General features: G+C 42.6%; 1 protein-coding gene across 1 annotated transcript in view; it reads left to right on the top strand.

Annotated features, from left to right (window-relative positions):
• ZNHIT6 (zinc finger HIT-type containing 6) overlaps positions 1 to 2,729 on the top strand; it is a 38,025-nt gene extending 35,296 nt beyond the window's left edge. Inside the window, exon 10 of the mRNA XM_077928503.1 lies at positions 2,320 to 2,729. Coding sequence (XP_077784629.1) covers positions 2,320 to 2,384 — 65 coding nt within the window. The 3' untranslated portion in view covers positions 2,385 to 2,729. The remainder of the gene's footprint in view (positions 1 to 2,319) is intronic.
• Positions 2,730 to 15,321: the final 12,592 nt, after the last annotated feature.

Raw genomic sequence — 15,321 nt, forward strand, 5'->3', positions numbered from 1 at the left:
AATAAAATCCAGTATTCCACTTAAAAAGGGCCCTAGCCTTCAAATTAAAAGTAATTTTAAATCAGATTGTTTACGCTGCTTTATGGGGTTAGTATGGTTGGTCTTGTTTAAAGAAAGTACAGGTGTTTGCCATTCTGTCTGCAAGCATAGTCACGGCTAGAATTACTAAAGGATTATAGAAGTTATTACAAGACTTAGGGACAAAAACATTTCTTTCTATCTCAGTACTCAGTACATCTCTGGCATATAGATGTTAATTGATTATACACTAGATTTAATGTAGACAAAATGTGACCTTAGCCGTTTCTGGGTGAAGTGCTTTTATTTTCTTGTCTAGATTCCATTGAAGTTATACAGGTGCACACTTGATCCCAGTGTTACCCCTGCTGACCATCTGCTCAGCATTTCATGACTACGTAGCAATTCCCCATTAACTCCATCTTAGTAATATTTCTCTAATAAGAAGCCTTTGGCCTCATATGTACAAAAAGGCACATTGGTGTTAAGCAATGTTAGTTAAGTGAAAATACCCATAAGAAAGATTATGTGTATTTCCTTTGCAAACATGCATTTTATATGTGTGTATATATATATCTGTTGACCTCATCTGAGGAGGGGTTGGTAGGGCTGTGGCAGGAGAATTAGGGTGATCTGGAGGGTGGGAGAGGGAGGGGAAGGTTGACAAAGACTTCAGGAAATGATGACATCAGTCAGTCCTGGAGCTCTGGACAGCTTGAATCTGTAACATCTTCGCTTTGGCTCAGACTTGCAAACGCTATGTTGAAATGTTGAACTATACAAAAAGGCAACATGTATGCGTCATGTCTTAGTTTCGTTGAAAGGCTTCCAACATGAAACAAGACCAATTCTCAGTAGTGCTCTGTGTAAATCAGAAGTTTGAACGAAATGCCAAATTCTGTTCTGCCTGACATTACAAATGATGGCTGTCATGTTGAGTCTTTCCACCTAGTGATACATCACCACACCCAGCTTTGCTTTATAAATACGGTTTCTTATGAGAGCCAGTATGCTGAGAGTGCCAGACTAAGATTGGGAACACCCGGGTTCAGCTTTAAAGCTCACCGGGTGACCTTGACCCAGTCGCTATCTCTCAGCCTCACTTTTCTCACGGGGGGTGGGATATATGCTGCCTTTATTCCTTGAAGGAAAGGCTAGATAATAGATACTGTAGTATTGTTCCATCAGTTAGGTGTTATATTGAATATAGAAAAAATGCATCCTTTTGTCCTGCGAAAGAAATGTTTAATGAAACAGAAAAGAAACTCACTCAGGAAAATTCCCTCTCAGTGGTCTTCCTGGCCAACAAATTGCTAGAAGCACTCACTTCTAGAAACTGCACCCATGGTCTCCGACAGCACATCAGAAAGGAACACTTTTATTATATTTTCATATTGTGATTTGAATTGTTGTGAGCCGCCTTGTACAGTAGAAAGGAAGGTATACAATTTTTTAAAAAGAAAAAAGTCTATTGCTGTGCAGTTTTTGTGGTAGATGTGAGGCAGCAGTCACAGGCATCCCGTTTTAAAGAAGGTAGCTCTCTGAGCACCACTTGGAAGCCATCCTCATTGGAACTAGGGGCAAGAACAAAAGCCTGACTGCTCTGTCTAAGGGAGATGGAGAAGAAATCAGCCAAGCAATCTTTTACCCTTACAAAGCCCTCCTACACTTCCAAACAGAAATTGCAAGCCTATGTGGCTGCACCTCCAGAACTATAAGACCAGGTCTAGTCAATAAACACAATGCTCAGGCAAGAATTCCCACACCACATGGCAGTCCTTCTTGGATTCTGATTAGGGGTTGGATTAGGAGTAACTCCATGAACAATTGGTAGAACTTCCACCTATTAATGATGAACATCTTATACCCCTTTTAAATGTGTTTGGGGGGAGGAGGAGGTTTATTGGATTGTGGGATTTTTTTCGTCCTTGTTTTTTATTGTGTATTTTGTAGTTTTATATTGCATTTTTATATTGTGAACCACCCCTGAGACCTACAGATGAAGGGCAGTATACAATTTATAAATGAATGAATGAATGAATGAATGATAGTTACTTTGCAAGTAACTATGTACTGTGGAAATGTGCATTTATTATTCATTTATTCCACCTATTTTTATACCACTTAATCACCAAAGTTTGTAAGTGGTATAAATAAAAATACCCAAAATCATATAGTAGATAAGAATCCATTTAAATCGAAGAGAATAATAGGATACATTTGTGGAGGGTGCAAAACCAGGGCTGGGGTTAGCTTAGTAAATATATAAATATTGTATTTCTTTCCCCTTCTCTCCTTTAGATGCCAGTAAATCCAATCAGGAAAACTCGTCTGAGGAAGAAGGGGAAATCCATGATAGTTCCTGACAAAGCAAAATCGGATGTGGAGTTGGAGCAACTTGCTTTGCACCTGACTTGTTGAACATATATTCAGCAAATTAGTTTTGAGCATTGCTTTTTATTAATAGTATCCAAAACCTATAGCTATTTAAAAAGCACTGCAATCTGTTAATGTATGTTCTACATTATGTTCTAATCTATGTTTATAGATTAAGGTGCCTAGCTCTAGCTTTCTTTTGTGAAAATCACTGATGTAACAATTACAATTTTACAGGACTCTGTTGCCAATCTTTGTACGCTTGGCTGTCTTTTTCCACTTATTGAAGTAGAAAGCTATAAATACTTTTAATAAAACACCTAACTCTCCTTTCATCTGGGTGTGGTAAAGAACATGAAACAGAAGCAACCAACTCATAAAAGAAACAAATATTTGTTGGAATAAATCCCTGCTTTAATATATTGATCTGGATTGCACATAAGCAGCAGCTTGGGGTGAGTTTGTGGGCTCCTAGAGAGATCGCAGCCACTTTCTCCTTCCCAGTTCTTCTGCTGCTATGCTGTGCTTAGACATCATTAGGCTTAACATGTCATCCAACTCTGGGCTTCCAGTTTAGTTCTTTCCAAACCAATCATGAGCTGCAGCCAAGGTTTGGTCTATGTTCTACGGCTCATGGTTTGCAAAGGAGAGCTAAACCACAAACCTGGGTTTGGATAACATACTGAGGCTTAGTGCAGTGCAGCACCAGAATGACCAGGGAGAAGCAGAGCTCCTCTGATCTCCTCGAGCATGAATGCTCACATGCTCATTCTAAGCCAGTCTTTTTGTGATGCACGAACCAGGCCATTGTTAGAAAGAATTGTGCGAGGTTCAGCCCAGGGCATATCTCGGTAAAAGAATTTCAGGTAGCTTGGCACTGCGAGGCCACTGAGCCCTTGGAAAGTAGCTGTCAATCCATGTAGAAGTCACAGAACTAGATGGACCAGTGGTCTGACTCAGTGTTAAGCTACCTTAAAATGTGTGCGTAATTGATTTAGGTTTAAAAAAAACCAATGCAGGCAATGTAAATATTAAGGAGAGATTAGTGTTGAATTTCCCTTAGTGAGTTTATTGAAACAAGAAAATGAGAAAAAGCCAGGGCATCCAGGACTCAGCTACATTCGCAAAGAAAAAACACTTTATATGCATTGTTTATACATTCTAACATTATGACGCAAGATGGTGCTCTGGAGTTCCATTTTTGCTAACCCAATTTCTCATGCAAAGTTTTCAACCCGTATAACTGAAATGCTTCTTCAATGGGTCTAGATCCAGCCCTACTCTAACATACTATTGAAAGATTTTACCACATAGTGAGCCAAATCTGTTGCAGCTCATGATGCAGCAGAGGTGGGTGGAATCTAGAGAAATTTTGCCCCATTGTGTGCTCAGAAGAGCACCTGTCTGGCAAGATGCTGTTATCAAGGACTAAACTGGCAAGAACTTACCTTAATGTAACTGATGACGTGGAGTTGGGTTCATAGGTAATTCAAACAATCTTTTGATATTGGGAAGACCCTATAGGTTGATTGCCCTTCTTTTTACATTGTAACTGGTCTCTTCCTGTGCTGTGTGTATACGTGGTAAGATCACAGCCCAACTAGCTTTTATAAGGTGGTGAACAGCAATCTTTTTGTTTCTCTCTTGATTTATACAAAGCACCTGAAGGATCAGCTGCTGTGTGCCCTCAAAATAACACTCCATAGTGGATTGGTGATGACAATTGAATCGTGAAGTGAGATCAGTATCTGAAGTCAGTCTTACTTTGGCCGGGTTATGCCCATCAACAGCCTTAATGGTTCATTAAGACTTCAGTTTCTGCCCATGAGGACTGAAAAATGAAACAAATAGATGCTTCCCAGAGGACATGTAACGTACTCTTCTAAACATGTTCCTGGAACTTTGCTTGAACTGGGCTTCGAGAAACAAAAAACGGGCTTCAAGAAACTCTGGGATAATAGGTTTGAGAAGAGGGGATTGCATTGTGTTACATAGTTTGCATGATGTCAGGCTTCAGGGAATCAGCTCCCCCCCCCCCCTTTGGCCGTAGATAAGCAGAACAAAGAGAAAGGACTCTTCTTACCAGTTATAACCTTTAACGATCACAGTGAGAGAACAAAGAATCCATTCCTAGGAATGAAGGTGCTCCCAATTAAGGGTTCCACCCACTTCCTCCCTAATCACCCAAGTCGCTACTGCGTCTTGTAACCTGGTCTTGTAACCACTATGCTTTCTGTGCTGCCACCTTATCTGCTTTTCTTGACCTTGGGCAGAACGGGTGAATACTTTCCAGAGACAGTGCGTCTGTTAACTCTCTCCCAGTGCTTCTCCTCCTAGCTGTTCCCCCTCCAGTACTTCCCAACTTCTGCCTTCTGAACTATGTCCTTCTGCAAACCACTGTTCTGAATCTATACTGTCCTGTTGCTCCTGGAAGCAGCAGGCTGGGAGGGCTCTCACCATTCCTCCCTAGTGCACTCCTCCTCAGCATGGTCCCTGACTCATGAATAGTTTAAGCTTAATGACCTGTTGAATTCCCAGTGATAGGTCCCTGGTCTTATGGATGCAATTAAACCTGCCCTGGATAGATGGAACTTCTGACAAATTCAAATGCTATTTTAATGTTATATAATGGAAATAATGCCTTGGCAAGGGGCTTATCTCTCTCTGACCTAGGTAGATAAATAATCACTTTTCAATGCTGCAGTTTAGAGAGCTAGATAGATATAAATGGAACAACACAGAGCTGCCCTAAGGAATATCCATCATTGTTAGAAGATGGTGTCAGAACTGGGAATGCTTAAAATAAAGAAGCTTTCTGTTTGCCTAATAAAGTAAGAAAAATACAAGCAACTATAATTATTTGCAAAGGTGCAATGTGCTCCTTGCTAATTTGTAGTTCTGAAATGAGCTTATGTATTAGATAGAGGCCAAACAGTATATGCATTTGAAGCTGTTCAGTATAACATTTGGCCATGGATAATTGCCTGAACTTGAATATTGTTAGCTACCTGATCCATTGGGCTGACCTTTTGCCTCCTTTTATGCTATAAGGAAGCTGTAGACAGTGGTGTGCCATAACTGCATCAGCCAAATAGACCAGGTGGATCGGGATGGACTTCAGTTTAAATAAGAAAACACAACAAAATCAAGCAGTTGACAGATTTTGGATGAGTACCCTAAAAGCCTTGACAACTTGTTCAACTGCACTGCGCAATGATCTCCCTGGGGAAATGGTGAGCATCTCATTAACTGAGTCATTTAAAGCTAGATTGGACAAAGCACTGGAAAAAGTGCTGCGGCAATAGCAACTTCAGCTCATGTGTTGGTACATTTGCAGCTTCAAAGTACTAAATAAACATTAGCTCATTGTCCTCGCATGAAAGAGTGAGTAAGTATTTATTACAATGACTTTATTGTCTTTGTTTTACCAAAAAAAAAGCACAAACCCACAGGAGGTGGGGCGGTGTAGCAAACCCCATAATTGTTTCAGGGCACATAGAAAATTGGTGCAATACCAAAGCGACAGCCAAACAATTCATGTGGTCTGTTTACTAGATTAACTGCCTGTTCAGAGGACCCCAAGGAATAGTCTATGAGAAGCTGACTTATACTGAGAGAGAGACCAACAGCCTGGCTGGCCAAGTACTCTCTGCAACTGACTGCAGATAGCTGCCCAGGATTTTAACTAGTAGTCTTTCCTAGTGGGGGGCGCTAGTAGCACAGGGAAGGAAGATTGAAATTGTTACTCTGTCTCAAGCCTACTTCCTGAACAAGCGAATAAATTGATACATCTGTTCCTGAAAACTACTTTTTTTATTGACAATGAAAAAAGAATTAATGGTCCGATATAAATTGGCTGAAAATTGGGTCACAAAATTATATCTCCTCATGTAACATCAGCCTTAACCTATAGCGTGATCTGTTTTATAATTGGGAACAAAATAATACAGTGGTACCTTGGTTCTCAAAATTAATCTCTTCAAGAAATCCATTCCAAAACCAAGGTGCGCTTTCCCATAGAAAGTAATGCAAAATGGATTAATCCATTCCAGACTTTTAAAAACAACCTCTAAAACAGCAATTTAACATTCATTTTACTATCTAACAAGAGCATTGAACCATAAAATGAAAACAATAAGCAATTTACTGCAGTCACACAATCAATCAATCAATAGCTGAACGATTCCACACAGTCACAAAAACAAAACAAAAAAGATCCACAAAAACGCAAAACAAATAGCAAAAACAGGCAGACCTCAGTGCAACACTCAAAATGGAAGTGTGGCACTCAAATCGGAACCGTAGCATTCAAAATGGAGCACGTTCGGCTTCCAGAAAAAGTTCATAAGCCGGAACACTCACTTCTGGGTTTGCATTGTTTGGGTTCCAAGTTGTTTGAGTACCAAGGCATTTGAGAACCAAGGTACCATTGTATGTTACATATCAATAAGTATTGGCACTGGGGCTGGATATTGATTCAATCATGTAGGTTCACGACTGTAGTGATAAAAGCTCAGGGGGCATAGGCAGAACTTGGTTAAGGGCTAGTAGGGGCTTAGTCATATTTTGCACATGCCCACCCAAACAAAATGTCTTACCAGGCTATGAAAAATCCACATTTAAAGGGTGAGCCACACCTGGCAAGTTGCCAGGTGTGACTCAGCAACCTTTTAAAACAAAATGGATTCGCAACACCCTGTTTGCTTTTCCAGTTTCCTGAATGTGCACAAAGAGGCAATTCTAAAAACACTTCTACATGAATCTGTATTGCACCCTTCCAGGAAAAGGTGTGGCTGGTTGTAAGCAGTGACAGCTGCAGCAGAACTGAAGGGAATGTGGGAACTGATGAACAATTCCTGAAGTCTGCTCTATAGTGAACAACTAGAGCTTGAGATGGGACTGGCGTTTGTCTGTAGACAGCTTTTCAGAGTCATGTGGCCAACTTAACTAAACTGCTTCTGGTGCAACGTAACACGGTGACGGAAACCAGAGCGCTCGGAAACACTGTTTACCTTCCTGCCACAGTGGTACCTATTTATCTACTTGCACTGGCATCCTTTTGAACTGCCAGATTGGTAGGCAGGGGCAGAGCAAGGTGGGTGCAGACCGCCCTGGTGTCATCTCCGAGGGGGATGACATTTGGCGTGCCTTCCCCCTTTCGTTTTTGACAGACCTGTGCTCCTGGGCTGCCCTGCAAATCCCTAAAAAAAAAGCTCAACAACTGGCAATGACAATGGGTAGATCACAGGCAGTCTTTTTATACTGTGAGTAGATCACAGTCTCTTGGGAGTCCAACTAGATTTTGATGGGGGGGAGATATGACAAGAAATTTTCTGCGCCGGGTACCACCTGACCTTGCTACACCACTGTTGGCAGGAGCTGGGACAGAGCAATGGGAGCTCACCCCATCTTGTGGATTCAAACCGCCGACCTTCTGATCGGCAAGCCCAAGAGGCTCAGTGGTTTAGACCACAGCACCACCTGCATCCCTACATGGCAATGGTACACAGTGCTGTCTGGTACAATATATTACTACCACCACCTTCTGAAAACAACCAGCATGCCCTAGGTATTTGGCAAGCATAATCAATGGAAGCTAAATTTTCAAATGCAGTTGGGAATATGGATGAATAGGCATGGAAAGGATGCTTTAAAAGGCAGTATACTCTTGAGTCTTTTTAAATGCTCCAGATAGCCTTCGGGAATGTTTCAGGTGCTTCCTTGTCGTAGGAAAGGTCTGCGAGATTTAACACTTGGTGCTGCTACCTCTGACTGGTTTTGCCTCCTTCTCATAAACTGCATGTAAAGGCAAAAGTAAGGGAAGCTTTAGCATCCAAAGCATCTATTTTCAGTTCTTCAAGCCACATGCAAACTTAATAAATCCCACTAGTTGCATTGGGATTTGCAAGTAATTTCAGAAATAGAGCTTTATTTGTGTAGCATTTTCCTTCTGCCTCTGCTGCTTCTAATAACAAGTATAAGGTATATTAGTATAAGAGACACTCTTTTTCAACATATTTCTAGTTTATAGAAGTCCTCAACTTGCGAGAAGACAGACACAGAAAAAATTTATAGTCAGTAGTGCTACCCAATTCAAGCTGCGTTTGCTTACAAACATTGCATTCTGCCCTTTTAAGTTCCAAGCTATTTCCCGGAAAACTTTTTTTTTAAACCCCCAAAAACATTAATTTGTATTTGTGTGGTTGCTATGGAATTTGGGTGAACTGTATGCAGATGCAGATTGTGTTAATAAGAAATAAAAAAGAACTGTGTACTCTAGTGAACAAAGATTAGTCTGTGTTTGTATTAGAATGTTGCTATGGCAGAGCATATGGTTTTATTTCGTGGACGTTTGCAGTGAAATGGAAGGAAATCGGATGCATGCAAGACAAACAAACAAGAAATTGCAACAAATACAGCTCCACATACATGCAGAAGTTGAATGGGTAGTGACAGATGAGAAAGGTAAGGTAATTGCCGGACATGTTAGGTAGACTTCTTTCCTGCCAAGCTGTATTGTTTGGTAGGAAGCCAACACTCCTACTCTCATAGAATCGTAGAGTTGGAAAGGATCCCAAGGATCATCTAGTCCACCCCCTTACAATAAAGGAATCTCTTAATGCCATAAACTTAATGCTATGTTCTTTTCTCTGTGGAGACGGTATTGCATAATCATTCTTTTTTAAAAAGGAATCTCAAGTAGATCATGCATGACAGATGGCCATCCAGTCTCTGCTTAAAAACCTCCAAGGAAAGAGTCCACCACCTCTCCTGGTAGTGGAAGACCTTAGGGGCTCAAATTTCAGCGGTGACCACCATGTGTGACACCAAAATTTGGTGCCCCACTGCCTCTCGTACTCCATTCTAGATAATAGTTGCAGCATCCTCTGTGGTGCCTCCAAGACCCAGCGTGACCAAAGTGGTCGTGCTTCCCTAAATCCACCTTTGCTTGTGGGAGTCAGAAAGTTCTTCCTGGTGTTTAGTGGAATGTCCTTTCTTATAACTTGAAGCCATTGGTTCAAGTCCTACCCTCGAGAGCAGGAGAAAACAAGCTTTCTCCCTGCTCCCTGTAGAAGCCCTTAAAATATTTGGCTATCATACTTCCTCTCAGTCTCCTCTTTTCCAGGCTAAACATACCCAATTTGTTCCTCATAAGGCTTGGTTTCCAGGCCCTTGATCGTCTTGGCTGCCCTCCTCTGCACACGTTCCAGCTTGCCAATCTTAAATTGTGGAGCCCAGAACTGCACACGGGACTCCACGTGTGGTCTGACTACTACATCCCTTGATTGGCACACCTTTTGGATGTGGAAAGGATGGCACAAATAAGATAGCTGTGGTGGTTAGTGGGGCCAGAGAGGAAGCAGGTATTTCTAGCTTGGAGGAAAAGCAAAGCACTCATGCATTGTTCTTAGGTGTGTTTTGAAAGATATTGAGATAAGGGGGTGCAGTTGCAGGGAGCTTGGTGGGATTTTGTCAGGTTAGGGTACAGCCTGGGTTTACTTTTGGGGTTTTTTGGTAGATAAGGCCAGAGAGAGAGGGCTAGTCAGATCAAAGGGAGGTATAGGAAGTGGCCTAATGGTCCATTTAACTCAGGGCTATCTGCAATCACCGGCAATGACTTTCCAGAGTTTCAGACGGGACATTCTTAGTCCTACTTGGAGATACCTGGGACTGATTCTGAGACCTTCAATATGCAAAGTAGATGCTCTATCTGAGCTCTGGCCCTTCCCCTGAAGGTGGATCAGAGTGAGAGTAGGAGGGGATCACTTCTTAAAATAAATTTTAATTTTTTTCTTTAAAAACCTTAATCTGAACGTGAAGCAAAAGTCCCAACTGGGCAGAAAAAATATCTTAACGGTTGCCAACCCTAACCGGCAGATAGCAGCATTGTACACTGTCCCCACCCCCACCCTGTATCAAGACATCTGCTTTCAGAGAATGCAAGCAATGAACTTGATGTTGCCTCTAATAATTTTCCACAGATGTTATGTGCAAGATCTTGAATGAGCATCTTTCCTGCCCGCCCCCCTCTGCTCAAGCCCTTTCTCCTATACTACAATACTGGGGGTTTTCTTTGGGTTCTACCAAGCTGGGAGGCTAGCCAGGAGCTTCCTGATGCTTCAGAAATGCAGGAAGGTGAAAGGCTTGGCTCAGGGACTGGTATGGTTCCCAGCGTTGGCTAGCCTCCAAATTCCCATCTACCCTGCTGTGCAAATTCCATGGAACAATGTTCAGGGGCAGGCGGAGTTCCCCTGGCCTGCCTACCTATAACCTTGTCTGCCCTCTGTTTAGAAGGATGGCTGATGGACTGTCTGCTTTTGAGGCCTTGACGCAAAGAGGATTAGCAGCCAGCCAGGCCTTGATTTTAAAATATTTTTAAAAAATCAGGTCACCGTGTTGCTTACTTTTTCTTTTACCAGTAAGCATGATTATGATTGTGTCCTTTTGCAGTCTTTTGGACTGTGCCTCTCTGTGGCGTTTATGATGAGAGCGGAAGATAAAACGAGCCCCGCCGCTAACTTGGACTCTCCTTGGCAATCCGGGTCTTCATACAAATCCAGAGATTTATAACGCTGACAAACTGCATTAGCTGCCTCGTGAGCAAATTGGATGGGACTTTGCTTGGCCTTTCCGTGGGCTTTTTGTTTGTTTGTTTCATACCATCGTGGCTTCTTTGGTTCTGAGCAGCTCAGGACTCTCCGGTGTGTGCACAGTTACAAAACACTTGCTGGGGTTACAGAAGGGTGATTAAGCAAACCTTGTTGATTTGGGGGTTTGGAAGGGGGATGTCTTCTTGATATGGAAATTGGCCTGAAGCGTTAAAAGAACAAGCTTTATTTCTGGTGGCGCCTATTTTGTAGAATGATACCCTTTATCCCAGAGATCAAGTGGGCACAGGTTGTTGGGTGCTTCGGCCAGAAATTGAAAGCATACCTCTTCATGCAGACTTTGCCTGATTATTGTTACCTTCTCCTGGCATTTCTGGGTGTTATTGCAACTAATGTTATGCTGTTTTACAGATAGTGTTTTTATTGTTCGGTGTGGGTTATTCTATGTGGATTTTCTTTTTTAATCAAAGGTAAGGTAAAGGTAAAGGGACCCCTGACCATTAGGTCCAGTCGTGACTGACTCTGGGGTTGCGGCGCTCATCTCGCTTTACTGGCCGAGGGAGCCGGCGTACAGCTTCTGGGTCATGTGGCCAGCATGACTAAGCCACTTCTGGCAAACCAGAGCAGCGCACGGAATGCCGTTTACCTTCCTGCCAGAGCGGTACCTATTTATCTACTTGCACTTGGACGTGCTTTCAAACTGCTAGGTGGGCAGGAGCAGGGACTGAGCAACGGGAGCTCACCCCGTCGTGGGGATTCGAACTGCCGACCTTCTGGTTGGCAAGTCCTAGGCTCTGTGGTTTAACCCACAGCGCCACCTGCGTTCCTATCAAAGGTAGTGTACCAATAATTTTCATAAATATATTTTTATGATGGTGATGGGAGTACTGATTCAGGAGAGTGGAGGAAACAACTGCCTCTAGCAGCCATTCCCAACTTGCTGCCTCCAAGTCGATGCCTCAAATTTCAGCTCCTTTCAGCTTCTGCTAGCACAGCTGTGCTAGCTGAAGCCAATGGGAGTTTGTAGCCTGAAACATCTGGAGGACACCAGCTTGGAGAAGGCTTCTCTACAGAAAATGCATGTTCTCATCCAGGAGATGTTGAAATGTCAGTAGTCACCTGAGTTTAAAAGGATTGCAGTGAGCGGATTGCCTTGGCAGGGAAGAAACATTTTCCTTGCACTCATTTCCATCACTTGGATTTGTGTTGCTGCTCTCTTTTGAGGGGAAGGCAGTCGGCAAGGCATAGCAGTTTGACTTCTGTATTCGGGGTCAAGAACAATCCAAAAGCACAAACTTTAAGGTTGGGAAATCCATTGCTACTGTCCTTGCTACATGCCTGCTTGCCTAATTATGCTTTGGACATGCCATCAGGTTGCTATAAAACCCCAAATAGAAAAGTAATTCAAAAGCCAGGCGCTTGAGCTTCCCAGGTGGTTTGTGTGACTAATTCGGTCAATGTACAAACACAAACACACACAAAATCCTATGCAGTCTGTTGCTGTACAGCCCCCTTATGTGTGATGCTTCCTTGGTCTCCTCTCACCTTGTCTCCAATGGAATGTGTGATGCAGGGGCTTTGCACCTGTGATTCCTACATGGTGGGGCAAGACCCACTTTTGGCACAAATGACCTTTAGACTAGTCATTAAGCCAAACCTGGTTGTCCATGCAGAGTTCCACCAGATTCTGACTTCATCAATGCCTTGACGAGCCTATAAAGTTGTCAACGACCGGACTCAAAATGTCAGGAATGTAAATGTCATAAAGTCCAGAAATCCTAATACATACTCAGCATTTATTAATCATCAGACACCATTACTAGGAATCGTACCTCCTTACTGGGTTCAACTGGCTCTGGTCCTCCACGTTGGTTTCTTCCTACATCTGTACTGCAGATGGCACCAATCCTTGATGTTCCCAGAAATCATCTGATTGTGTTGAGTACTGCCAGTTTTAATTCTGTTTCTCCAACACTTCCAACGAATTAGAGCATTTCTCCTCTTTTTCATTCATTTCTGAAGCGGCTTCCCTACCATATGCCATATTGTTCATTTGGTGAGAGTTCGATACCCCGTATTTATAATTATCCTCATTGTTTTAAATTTCTCGAGACACCTTTCTCAAGATGTCTCAGAGCAACTTCCACAAATGTAAGATATACAGGATTTAAAACAAGGTGATAAAAACACCAGTCATCCATATAGTAATAAAATCACCCCAGCTCATAGAAAATTAATGCAGATAATATCAGCAGAAATAGCAACAGCATCATAGCTCATCAGATGCCTGAGAGTAGACTTCTCACCCATGATTTCTATCAACACGGGTGCCTTATGGCTTCCCCTACTGCCAGTAGAAATATAATGTTAGTATTTGCTCAAAGCAACACATAGTATATTGGGGAGCTAAGGCCTGGTAACCGCTCCCTAATATATTTTGGATGATGGCAATGTTGCCAGTTGGTGCCCTCATTCTGATGCATAATGTGCAGCTAGGTACATCAGATACAGACAACTCCTTTGTAGAAACTCCCTCAATTCTAGGCCTTCACCACCACAGCAGTCCCAGAGGCAGCAGGAAACAAGCCCGCCCTGCTCATCTAGACAACTTTATTCTATATTTCTAAGCTGACAGAAGGAACTGTGCAACATGGCTTTATTAATTCCTTCAGCAGAGTATCAGCTAATTGAAAATAGATCTCCATGTGAAGACAACTGCTTTAACCAGCTTCAAAATTGGTGTCATGATGCCTCGTGGTGTTGCTGTGTTGCACCTAAAACCAGACCCTTGGCCCAAGGGTGAAATATTGAAGAATGGATTATACTTACCCTAGTCAGGACAATCTGAGCAATTACTTTTCCAAGAAGGGATGTATTGCCACTTTCTTTAAAACAGTTGGAACATGACCCTCCCTCAGTGATGCATTAACAACCTCTGGCAACCCTTCGGTCCTTCCCAGCCTTGCCGTCCTAATCAGCTGGGATGAATAAGGGTCAAACACACACATAGTTGGCTGCACTCCAACAAGAATCTTGTCCGCATTCTCAGGCGAAACAAGCTGAAAGATATGAATAGAAACCTGATAACAGAGAGCAATAAATACCACCGGCACACTTTGTAAACAGCCAAAGCCGGAAGAGATGCAAGCCGTTATCTGGGAAGTGCTTTGCAGGCTGGTCATAGCAAACTTCCCAAGTTCTCTGTATTCCTTAGTCTTCCTCCTTGGATTCTGTTCCGGGGTTCAGTTGTGCAATTTAGAGTTGCGTGGAGCAGGGCAGCAAGGCTGTAATCCTCCCCATCCGCTAAAATAATGAATAAGGAGACTACAGCTCCCATCATTCCTGGCCATTGGCCATGCTCAATGGGAGTTGTAGTCTAAAGACTGAAAGGCACCACCATATTGACTACACTTGAGTTGGACCATCTAGTCAAACCCATTAGTATCATCATCATCTATAAAACTGATAGAAACAGGAAGTGACGCCATATTGCATGGAGCAGGGAATGGAGTGGGAGGGATAGAGCAAAGAAATGTGTTAGATCTGAACTTCCAGTAACACACTGAAACGCTGTACTGCAAGGAATGTCCCTTGGGAATTTGGGACTCTTTGTGACGATCTTGGTACTTTGGGGACAGTTGGAGGGTATGCGAAATATTTCAGAGTGTGGAATATTACAAGTATTGCAAGGTTTAATATGTGCACACAGAGAGTTGTCATGTTTGTGAGCAAGACGTTTGAGACAATTACTGCCTTGCCGAAACCAGGGTGGGCGAAGGCTTGGCTTCATGTTTTTCCCTGTTTATGACAACATAAAATTCTTCGTGTAATTTGTAATCTCGAAAGAAGGAAACTGCAGGGAGTGGGGAGCATCCTTGTTACTTACTTATGGATACCACATTGACACCCAGTAATAAATCATTGTGCTTCTTGAGCTGACATAATCTAGCATATTCTCTTGAGAATGTTTCCAGGCTTGCCTGTTTTGCTGTAGCACAAGGGTGGCTCCTTGTGACTGCCAGCCAATTCAGTGAAGGGAATAGAAGTTCACAAGAAAGATGGGTGGAGTAATGTTCATATTATTTTAATTCAGCCTTTGCCAACCAGGCGGTTTTGGACTACAACTCCCATCATCCCTTCATATTGGCCATTCTGGCGGGGGCTGGTGGAAGTTGTAGTCTTCTGCATCCTTTCTATCAACCATTGACAGAGACATAGACGATGCCAAGTTAACTGACATGAAATCTGGGGATAACCTCTGAGCATGCAAATCTGAGCACCGTAAAGCATGCCAAGCAACCTAATATAAGATGTGATA

Source organism: Podarcis muralis, chromosome 5, assembly GCF_964188315.1.
Source record: "Podarcis muralis chromosome 5, rPodMur119.hap1.1, whole genome shotgun sequence".
Taxonomy (NCBI): domain Eukaryota; kingdom Metazoa; phylum Chordata; class Lepidosauria; order Squamata; family Lacertidae; genus Podarcis; species Podarcis muralis.